This window comes from Bombina bombina, chromosome 6, assembly GCF_027579735.1.
Source record: "Bombina bombina isolate aBomBom1 chromosome 6, aBomBom1.pri, whole genome shotgun sequence".
NCBI classification, from domain to species: Eukaryota; Metazoa; Chordata; class Amphibia; order Anura; family Bombinatoridae; genus Bombina; species Bombina bombina.
This window is the reverse complement of record NC_069504.1, coordinates 883,158,875-883,171,073: the sequence shown is the minus strand read 5'-3', so window position 1 is coordinate 883,171,073 and position 12,199 is coordinate 883,158,875. Positions and strand designations below refer to the sequence as shown.

The window sequence follows — 12,199 nt, the reverse complement described above, 5'->3', positions numbered from 1 at the left end:
TCCAGCTTTATGCAAGTCAACAATTCTTAATCGTAGGTCTTCTGAGAGCTCTTTTGTGCGAGGCATCATTCACATCAGGCAATGCTTCTTGTGAAAAGCAAACCCAGAACTGGTGTGTATTTTTTATAGGGCAGGGCAGCTGTAACCAACACCTCCAATCTCATCTCATTGATTGGACTCCAGTTGGCTGACATCTCACTCCAATTAGCTCTTGGAGATGTCATTAGTCTAGGGGTTCACATACTTTTTCCACCTGCACTGTGAATGTTTACATGGTGTGTTCAATAAAAACATGGCAACATTTCATTCTTTTTGTGTTATTAGTTTAAGCAGACTGTGATTGTCTATTGTTGTGACTTAGATGATGATCAGATCACATTTTATGACCAATTTGTGCAGAAATCCATATCATTCCAAAGGGTTCACATACTTTTTCTTGCAACTGTATGTATATATATATATCATCTTGGTGCAATCTGGGCATCATGGCTTTCTTTGCCCTTAGTATTTCACAAGTTTTGCCCATTTTGGAGGTGCAAATCCCACACCTAGTAGAATCTTGATGCTGTAGTAGCAGGTCTGCAAAGAATGAAAATTATATCTAAGATTAAGTATAGTTCTTGTACTTTTAAAGCCCTTACACTATACTGCCAATAGACTCAAGTAGACCACTCCATACTTTATTGGTTATTTAAAGTGTTTGTCTCTTTACCCCAGAGTGCTAACCATTTTATTCTTTTACAGGGTTTGGTCCCTTTTATCTTCATTGGCACAAAGGAGAATATTAGCAATGCCCTTGCGCTTCTGGAATATCAGATAGCTTATCTACAGGTAACCTCCAACAAATTCCAGTTTCGGTGTCCTTAACATACTGTTCCACTTCTTCTTGACTTCACCTGGGGCTTTCTTCTTACTTTTGCAGGAAGTTGAACAGTTGAGAATGGAGCGCCTTGTGATTGAAGATCAGCTCCGTCATGTAGGAGGCGGATACCGAGTCATGGCACCCCGGGGAGAGAAGGAAAATGGAGGAGACCAAACTGACAGCAACTCACCTCCCCCTAATACCAATCGCCCTTCGGGTGGAAGAGGTCGGGGCAGGGGGGATAATGGTAAGATATGTGCTGATTGTTTTAGAGATTGAGAGTAAAGAAACGTAATGTAGAAAACTCACAACATAGATGTGGAAAATAAAAAGGCAATACTGCAAGGAAGTGAGGCCTAAAAGAAAGCAAATCAAAGCGTCAGATTCTCCCAGAATAAGCACAGGCCTGTGGTTCAGGAAGTTAACTGTATGAGCTAGTACAGGGGAAAGCAAAGCTGTATTAGTAAAAATGTGACCTCCTCTTCTCTAGCCACAAACCATCAACACTCCAGCAGACTCGATACCGATCCTGAGTACAAGTTAGACGCTAATGATAGAGGTGGAGACTCACGGAGAAGAGGAGGCAGAGGAGGTGCAGGGAGAGGACGAGGAGCAAGACATCCCCCCTCACATGCAAACAATGGTAAGAAGATGGCACTGTATGCAGTGTGATGGGCAAATTACTGTGTGTGCGTGCTTTTTTTTGTTTTTATTCCATTAAATATTCAGTGGATTACATTAGTCTTAATATTAATATTCCTGAATAGTTTTTATAATCTTACGTGACTTAAACACACTAGAACCTGTGAATTTAATATACTAATTATTTACAAACCATATGTACGGATGCATCATCACTAGGGATGGCGAATGTGCTGAAAGTGTAATTCGTTTGGTAGAACGAATAGTTGGACATTCGTTTTAGACAATTGAATGCTGATAAGAATGAGAATCCATTAAAATTTGATAATCTAATGTTTTAGAATGTTCATAATTAGATCGAATATCCACATTTAAAATTTCAAATGTAACATTTGATCCAACAAATACTATTTAGACGTTCAATAGTTCATGTGGTAAATTTAGTTAATTGATGCATAATAGATACAAATAAATCAATTTGAATGTTTTTATGTTGAATATTGCATAATTTGCAGATTACATTTAACCTCTTAACGACAGAGGACGTGCCAGGCACGTCCTACAAAAAACAGTCGTTAACGATCAAGGACGTGCCTCGGGTTTTAAGGGCTGGAAGTGATCGTGATCACTTTCAGGGTTTTGCAGTGATGCCTCGATATTGAGGCATCCTGCAATACCCTCTGGTAAGCAACCGATGGTGCCGTTCATTGGTGGTGTGGGAGGGACAGGAGGAAGGCGGGTGGGTGGCCGATCGCTGGATGGGGTGGGAGCGGATGGGACCGCTACTCTACGGAAAGTGATGTGGGAAGGAGGGAGAGGGTGATAAGAGTTGGGGAAAAGGATCTGGGAGCGGGGTAGGTTATTGAGGGGGGACAGCTACACTATGGGAAAAAAACGGGTTTATTTAAAAAAAAAAAATTAAATTGAGCCCAATTTTACTGGAAACTGGCAGACAGCTGCCAGTACCTAAGATGGTGGCAAATGGGTAGAGGGGGGAGGGTTAGAGAGCTGTTTGGAGGGTGGATCAGGGAGGTTGGGAGTAAGGGGGATCCTACACTGCAGAAACTATATTTAAAAAAAAAAAAATATTGGGGTGATTATTGTGGGGTGGGTTAGGGAAGAGAGCTGTTTGGGAGGGATCAGGGGGTGAGTTGTGTCAGGTGGGAGGCTGATCTTTACACTAAAGCTAAAATTAACCCTACAAGCTACCTAATTAACTCCTTCACTGCTGGGCATAATACAAGTGTGGTGAGCAGCGGCATTTAGCGTCCTTCTAATTACCAAAAAGCAATGCCAAAGCCATACGTTTCTGCTATTTCTGAACAAAGAGGGACCCAGAGAAGCATTTATAACCATTTGTGCCATGATTGCACAAGCGGTTTATAAATAATTTCAGTGAGAAACCTAGTTTGTGAAAAAGTGAACGATTCTTTTTTTATTTGATATCATTTGGCGGTGAAATGGTGGCATGAAATATACCAAAATGGGCCTAGATCAATACTTTGGGTTGTCTACTAAAAAAATATATATATGTGTGAAGGGTTATTCAGGGATTCCTGACAGCTATCAGTGTTACAGTATAACTTTCGCTAATTTTGAAAAAAAAAATGGTTTGGAAATAGCAAAGTGCAAAAAAGCAAAGAACATGTAAACATTGGGTATTTCTAAACTTAGGACAAAATTTATAAACTATTTAGCAGGGGAGTTTTTTAGTGGTTGTAGATGTGTAACAGATTGTGGGGGTCAAATTTCGAAAAAGTATTTTTCTTTTTTTTCCATTGTTTTTCATCATATTTTATATATTTATTTATTTTTTATAGAAAATTATATATGATGAAAATAAGGGTATCATTAGAAAGTCCATTTAATGGAGAGAAAAAGAGTATAGAATGTGTGTGGGTACAGTAAATGAGTAAGAGGAAAATTACAGCTAAACACAAAAACCGCAGTAACAAAATTGAAAAATGGTCTGGTTAAAGAAAGCATTAGAAATACAGCTACTCGTCGACTTACGACCGCATTACGTTCTGACCTTCCGGACGTAAGACGATTTGGACCTAACACAGTCAATATATTTGGCATGTAAATAATATGGTCTATTGTTGGGTGTGGGGCAGATATTTCATGATTAATAATAACAATATTACCAGAGTTTTTTTAAATACATTTACTAATACAGTTTAATCACAGTATGAGTAATAAAATAACATTTACTGTACTCTACCTGTACTGTGCAAATAATAGCATAGCATTTACTGTACCTGTACTGTGCAAATACTGTAATAAAATAAATTTACTGTACTGTGCAAACAATAAAATAACATTTACTGTACCTGTACTGTGCAAATAATAGCATAGCATTTACTGTACCTGTACTGTGCAAATAATAGCATAGCATTTACTGTACCTGTACTGTGCAAATACTGTAATAAAATAAATTTACTGTACTGTGCAAACAATAAAATAACATTTACTGTACCTGTACGGTACTTTGCAGAAACTTTAACACTTATTTTACTTTAAACTTTTAAGAAATAAAGTATCCAAACTTACATTTTTCTTTTACTGTACTTCTTGTAAACTTTTACAGTTCTATGTACTGTCCAGTAATGATCACTCTTGAATCATACTTGACTACAAGTCATCAGAGTTATCATCTTGGTGGGTTGAGGCTGGTTGGGTTTCAGATGCAGTGTTCTTTTAAAAAAACATGCTGAGCTTTGTTTGAAGCGTTTTGTTTCTTTTTCTCCTCATAGATTTCACGATAGCCGCACACAGAATCCTGAATTTGATGGTCAACCTTGTTAAATCTTTCAACATTCTGGTCCATGTTTTCAAAACGGGAGACAGCTTTATTTAGCAGTGTAAAGCCTTCAGCCAACCCTTTTGCAGTGATTTTTTTTTTCTCTGGCTCTTCTTCTTTGTCTTCTTCCTCCCTTCTTTTTTTCCTCTGCAACTCTTTCTGCTTCTAGTTCTATTAGATCTTCATTTGAAAGTTATTTTGACTCATAATCTAACAGCTCTTCTACATCTTCTACTTCACATTCCAATTCAAGATTGTTTGCCAGTCTCACAATGTTTTCTCTAAGTTCATCGAGCTCTTCCTCTGTTTCAAATCTCTCAAATCTGTTCACATACCGCTTTAGGCACTTCTTCCAAATTCCGTGTGTTACATCCTCCCACGCTGCTGCAAAAAAATGTTATGCACTGAAGAATGTTATAACTTTTCCAAAAATCATGCAATGTTATGTCGTCATCAGCATCTGTAGCAGCTATGGCTTGGGAGAATGTACATCTGAGGTAGTATGCTTTAAATGTGGCAATTGCCCCTTGGTCCATCGGTTGAATGAGTGGTGTTTTGTTGGGTGTCATATAAACCACTTTTTACATCAGGATAAAGGTCGCCCAGGTGTGGTGGATGTCCAGGTGCATTGTCTAAAATCATTAAATTTTTTAACTGGATTACTTTCCCTAAGCAATATTCACGAACTTGGGGAATGAAACGGTTAACAAACCAGTCGGTGAACAATGTCTGAGTCATCCACGATTTAGCACTTGAGCGGTAATACACAGGCAGCGTGTGCTTATTAATGTTTTTTAATGCACGCGGGTTTTATGAGCGATGAGATGAGAAATGGCTTAAGCTTAAAACCAACAACGTTTCCTCCAAGTAACAAGCTTACCCGATCCTTGAATGCTTTAAATCCTGGCATGGTTTTTGATTCTTGGTGAATGTATGTGCGCTCAGGCATCCGTTTCCAGAACAGACCCGTTTCATTAACGTTGAATATTTGTTCAGGTAAATACCCTCCCTCTTGGATTAATACATCCAAAGTGTCAATGAACTTTGCAGCGGCTTCTGAATCTGCATTTGCTGCTTCTCCTGAAACCCGCACATTATGCAGACTGAATCTTCTTCTAAACGTTTAAACCAGTGATTTTCAACCTTTTTTTTGCCGTGGCACACTTTTTTACATAAAAAAATCCTGTGGCACACCACCATCCCAAAATTTTAAAAAATCACACATTGTAGCCTAATACAGTGTATATATATATATATATATATATATATATATATATATATATATATATATATACATACTGTATGTATTGTGCTGTGATGCCATGCCTCCTACAAACTATACATGACATATTGACATCACAAACAATCATAATGATTGTCTGTGAATGAATGTCAATATGTCATGGTTGTAAATGATGTCTGCCTGTCTGCCTGATGAGCCTGTCACATACCTCCTCAATATTTCAAAATTTGAAAGAGGGACACCCCTGCACTGGGAGTAAAAAACAAGCAAAATTAAAAAAATATGTCACACTGTTGTCGGTCTGCCGCGGCACACCTGAGGATCTCTCCTGGAAATTCTCTTTGTAATCCTCACCAGCTTTCTCCTTTAAAGTCTCAAACAAACTTTTAGCCTTTATCTGAATTGTTAGAAGGCTTATGGGTGTACGTTTTTGTATTTCATCTTCTATCCACAACATTAATAATTTCTCCATTTCGTGAATGGGCCCTTGATGTTTTGTTATTGTTGATTTCATTGGTGCGGAACCTTTTATAGCTTCACGTATGCGTTCCTTGTCCTTAATGATCGTGGAAACTGTGTAATGCGATAGTTTCATATCACGCGCGATCGCGTTCACTTTTTTACCTTCGTCATACTGCTTTATGACTTTCTTTTTTATCTCCAAATCAAGAGCTTTCCTCTTCTTTGTAGCTTCTTTGCCACTACACGTTACCGGCCTTTTGGACTGCGACATGGTGAGACCCATGCAAAGGCTGCTGCTGCTTACAGTCACTTCTCGTGCTGTTTACAGTCACTTCTCGTCGCACATACGCAAATAAGCATCGCCTTCAGTACTAAGGATGGTCGTAAGTCGCATAGGTCGTAAGTTGACGAGTATCTGTACTATTACATTAAACGAATGTTAAAATGTTGTACAAACATTTGAAATTCGAACCAACGTGTTAAAATTAGTTTCATTTCTCGAATGTTGCAAAACATTCGCCCATCTCTTTTCATCAGTGGTCCTCATTCAAATTCTAAAGTTTAGCAACTAATCTTCTGTATCAAGCGTGATCATATCAGCTCCTTGTGTACCTTGCACAACCCAGGATTTATGGATGTATTTGAGCATGAGGATATATTCAGAGTTGTTTTTTCTCTCTTGGCCCTTTGTTGCTCACTGAGTGAAATCCTGACCTGCACACGCATCTGAGTATACAGAACTGACTTTGTTTGCCCCATGACTTTAGCTTTGCATGAGATGGGTGTCACTCTAGCAAAGTGGCTATTTGTTCAATATCCTGCCACAAAAAAATATACATTACTGTTTGACCATCCAAACTATGGCCCACAAGCAGCACTCAATGACATTTGTGTGGCCTTCAGCACCACTGGGCAGAAAAAGGACAACAGTAATTTGTTACCCCATGAAAGCGCTAACTGCTTTTTCAATAATTGTCTATTTCTACCAAGTGATGTAAATGTGAGTATTGTGTATATGAAGTTAAATAGGAAGCTAGTTACTATTAATGCATTTATGTATAATGTAATGTGCCCCCTGCCCAGTCCCTTAGTTACAGGCACTCAGTAGAAAAATGTTTGGCATCCTTGATTTTTACCTACTTTATACTGATTTACTGTTTAGATTGTGCAAGTAAAGTCTTGTGGTGTTTGACTACATTTGTGCTTAAAAAATAGGGAGAGTAAACTATAGAACCTATGGTGTTGTATTCTCCTAAACCACACAGAGAAGGTTACACTGAGAATAGAATTCAATAACGGCCAATACATATGGTCTGTGTGATCAGTTAACTACATGTTTGCTATAGAACAAGTAACAATTATAATAATCAGTACAAACGGCTATGTAGCATATTGATACCAAAAGGGACGCTGTGCTATAATGTTCCTCCTTAATGTGTTCTCAGTGACTTGTTATACCAACTGCATAGGATTAATTCTATTAAAAATTGATTTTTTATTTTTGCAATTTAAATAACTGTTTTTTTTGCTCGTTGAAACCACTACCCATAATGAAAATATCAATACTTAAAGGGACAGAAAATTTAAAATTAAATTTTAATGATTTTGCACAGATCTTGGTGTGTTGCTTTTTTACAATAAGAAATCCGGCTCTGAAAAGAGCTGATTGCCTCATGTGGCTGCATTTGGAGGCATCCAAAACCTCCAAATGTACATGCCTAATATGCAACCAGTGTGTTCATCTAGCTCCCAGCAGTGCATTGCTGCACCTTCTTCAATAAAGGATTCCAAGAGAATGAACACATTTGATATTAAGCAAAACAAATGTTACACTTCAGTGTAGTGTTAGGTTTCATTATCCCCCCCCCATAATTAATTTTGGCTAAACTGCTCGTTTCAAACAGGCATACAGCTGTTATTTTATATCTTAGAAAGAAAACAAATATGTTATACAATAGTCTTAACCTTAAACTGTGCATGGTCTCGGATGTCCATCAGATAATTTCCCAGTAGTACAACCCTGTAAACAAAAAAGTTTTTATAAATTGCACTAGAATTTTTTTTTTTTTTTTTAAATCTATTCACAGATTTAGTAGCTGAGTTCTGTCTTTGCACGACTTTAGCTCTGATGAAGAATAAGGATTTATGGGAAGGGGGGGATAGCTTTTCAAAGCTGCCAGTAACCTGCTGCTGGCTGCTATGGATGAGCGATATTGCTATGGTTAACACATGGAGCGTTTAACATGCTATTCCAGGAAGGAGTTTTTATGTATTTTTCTCCCCCCACAAAAAAAAGTGTGAAAAGAAAATAATTGCTCTTTATAAAAATGTATTATTATTAATTACATTTATTTACTATTGTTATTCTTAATAGGACAATTATCCGTTTTTCTGAATATGTGTGTCATGTGTGTATTTTTAATATTGGTTTTATTGATAGTGTTGTAACATGAATATGCTTAGTGAAGTGTTGTGTTTGTTATGCAGAACATGACGGTAGTGATGACTCAAAGGCACATTACTGATGCATAGAAAAATGAATGTAATCACTGCATTTTTTTTTAAATCCACATACAATATAAAAATATTTAAAACTGTCATTATGTTAGCAGCATTTATAATTTTTTGCAGTACAAGGACACACCCTTTGAAAAGCCACTGGAGTGTTATTTATGTGATTTTGTCTTTGCAGTGGCCAACAAGGGACTAATCTTATTTGATCTCTAGTACATGTCCCTTTTTAAACTTAATTATTTCTATGTCTCCTTGAGAAAAGGAATTTCAAGCCTGCTTCTGAGAATTCTATTTTAGTGTTTAACCCCTTAAGGACTGGGCATTTCAGACAAAAACTTCCCCAAAAGACCAGAGCATTTTTGTCATCACTACATTTAAACAGAAATAGAGCCTTTTTTTATATTTACCTATCAAAACTATATAATATATATTTATTTTTTTAGTAGACAACTCAAAGTATTGATCTAGGCCCATTTTGATATATTTCATGCCACCATTTCACCACCAGATGCGATCAAATATAACAAAACGTTAACTTTTTCACAAACTTTAGGTTTATCACTGAAATTATTTACAAACAGCTTGTGCAATCATGGCACAAATCGTTGTAAATGCTTCTCTGGGATCCTCCTTGTTCAGAAATAGCAGACATATATGGTTTTGGCATTGCTTTTTGCTAATTAGAAGGCCGCTAAATGCAGCTGCGCACCACACTTGTATTTATGCCCAGCAGCGAAGGGGTTAATTAGGTAGCTTGTAGGGTTCATTTTAGCTTTAGTCTATAGATTACACTGCCACCTGACACATCCCACCCCCTGATCAGTCCCTCTCAAACAGCTCTTCCCTCCCCCTCCCTACAATGATCACCCCCATCTTAAGTACTGGCACCTTTTAGGTAGTTTCTGCAGTGTAGGATCTGCCCAACCTTCCTGACCCCCCCCCCCCCCAAACAAATAAAAGAAGCTCTCTAAACCTCCCCCCTCTACCTAATAGCCACCATCCCATCTTAGGTACTGACAGCTGTTTGCAGTAATTTAAAAAAATATATAAATTAAAAAAAAAAAAAAAAATTCTGTAGTGTAGCTGCCCCCTCCCTCCACCCCTCCCTCATTTACCCCCTCCACATCCGAGATTACATCTGTCCCTACCCTCAAATCCCCCCTCCCTGCAGCTGTTAGGTTTTTTTTCCGTAGCCTAACAGTTCCACCCGCTCTCGCCTACTCCCACCCCCCACCAGAGATGGGCCGCCCACCCGCCACCCTCCTTACCATCCCAGCCACCAACAATCGGCACCACCGTGACCCTCTCTGCATCAGTAACTCTGCAACTCTATTTTAGCAGTGCCCCACTCGTAGGGCATGCAGAAATTGTGCAATCTCGCTATTTTTAGAGAGATCACGGCAGAGAGAAGCCCCGGACTGCAGCGTTGTACAGGATACAAGGCTGGTCCTTAAGGGCTTAACGACCAGCATCATACAGGGTATGGCGCTGGTTGTTAAGTGGTTACTACAATTTTGGAGCATTCTACGTGATTTTTCTAAGGAATGCTGCCTTGTTTTTTTTTGGTTAGGTCATTTCACAGATTAGGATCCTTGTTAAGCATTCTCCATCGCCTTCCTAAACACATGACACTAGATGGTTCCTGGCCTTTTCTTCCCCTCTTTGGTCCTATTGAAACAGGAGTTTTAAATTTTCTTCTTGACTGATTCTATTCCACACACTTGAAAAGTCTGCACATTTTTCGTGTCTATACAATGAAGTGCTTTTATTTCTTTTTACATTTATAGTTTTTTTTTTAAGACCGTGTATAAAGAAGAGCGCATATACCATGCGTTTATTGCCTTGAAATGTGTCACTTTGTAAAGTCATTGATCTGAATTGTCTGTAGTTATAAGGTTGCTAGAAATTATCTAGGAAAAGCAGAAATCTGGCAGGACAGTGCTCCTGGTCCTACAAGTTTCTTAGACTATTATGTAATGAAAAAAGCCGACAGGTGAAACGTGCGTCTGAGGTGGAGCCGGAAATCTGATGTCACAAGGAGGGGTCTCACTCGATCTAACGCTGAAATCGTGATTTACCCTAGAATCATTACGGCTACTTCAGAGCTGTTATTAACAGTTTCGCAAAAATAAAAAAGTTGCACAAAACTTTAAAAATACATTACAAAATACACTTACTCATATTAACACTATCTAGTAAAAAATATTGCATACCAGTTATAAGGGCTCAAAGATAAGAGATCTCAGGTGTTAGAAAAAAAATAGACGGCAAAGGGCTTTAACATAGAAATACCTACATATACGTGTCTACAGATGTATGTGTGTGTACGTATATTTATATATGTATATATGTATTTAAAGACACATAAAAGTATATGTATGTGTGTGACTGTGTATGTATATATCTGTGTGTGTGCATTAGAGAGATGAAAACATGTAAAAGCATATTTATGCAATATTCATATTTAATAAAGGTTATAACTATGTATTTACTGTAAATATTTCACATTTCAATGTTTTGCACATAGCAAAATAAGTTCTAAGTATTTATAAATAGATATTCGTATATATGTCTGTGTGTGTGTGTGTGTATGTGTGTATATATATATATATATATATATATAACATCAGATATATGTAGAAATTTCTATTTATGAATAAATAGAACATGTCATATTCTGTTATGTAAAGAACATTGGAATATGAAATATTCATATTTTCATGTCGGTTAGCGCAATTGAGAATGTTATTGTGTTTGCGCAAGGTTTTCTACCTTAGAATTTTTGCTCTAGTCGGGTTACTGCAACAGTTATTAGTTTTAAAAATTTGTAAAAAAAATTTATTTTCTGTAATTTAGTGGGGTTTTTTTTCTTAATTTAATTGTAGGTAGTTTAGGTAATTCATTTAATTATAGAGTAGTGTTAGGTGTAATTGTAACTTAGTTAGGGTTTATTTTACAGGTATATTTGTATTTATTTTAGCTAGGTAGTTATTTAATAGTTAATAACTATTTAATAACTATTGTACCTAGTTAAAATAAATACAAAGTTGCCTGTAAAATAAATCTTAAAATAGCTACAATGTAACTAATTAGTTATATTGTAGCTATATTAGGGTTTATTTTAAAGGTAAGTATTTAGTTTTAAATAGGAATAATTTAGTTAATATTAGTAATTTAATTTAGATTTTTTTTAAATTATATTTAAATTAGGGGGGTAGGTTTAGGGTTAGACTTAGATTTAGGGGTTAATAACTATTATAGTGGCGGCGACGTTGGGGGCAGCAGATTGGGGTTAAAAAAATATAATGTAGGTTGCGGCGGTGTCCGGAGCGGCAGATTAGGGGTTAATAATATAATGTAGGGTTCGGCGATGTTAGGGGCAGCGGATTAGGGGTAAATAACTATAATGTAGGTTGTGGTGGTGTCCGAAGTGGCAGATTAGGGGTTAATAGTATAATGTAGGGTTTGGCGATGTTGGGGGCATCAGATTAGGGGTTCATTAGTATAATGTAGGTGGCAGCGGTGTCCGGAGCGGCAGATTAGGGATTAATAATATAATGCAGGTGTTGGCGATGTCAGGGGCGGCAGATTAGGGGTTAATAAGTGTAAGATTAGGGGTGTTTAGACTCGGGGTCCATGTTAGGGTGTTAGGAGTAGACATATTTTTTATTTT

At 37.3% G+C, this 12,199-nt stretch overlaps 1 protein-coding gene across 1 annotated transcript in view; it reads left to right on the top strand.

The window, feature by feature from the left end:
• The window catches only part of LOC128663849 (RNA-binding protein FXR2), a 66,244-nt gene that overhangs the window by 34,650 nt on the left and 19,395 nt on the right, over nt 1-12,199 (top strand). The window contains exons 11-13 of the mRNA XM_053718383.1: nt 745-831; nt 923-1,109; nt 1,353-1,505. Coding sequence (XP_053574358.1) covers nt 745-831; nt 923-1,109; nt 1,353-1,505 — 427 coding nt within the window. The remainder of the gene's footprint in view (nt 1-744; nt 832-922; nt 1,110-1,352; nt 1,506-12,199) is intronic.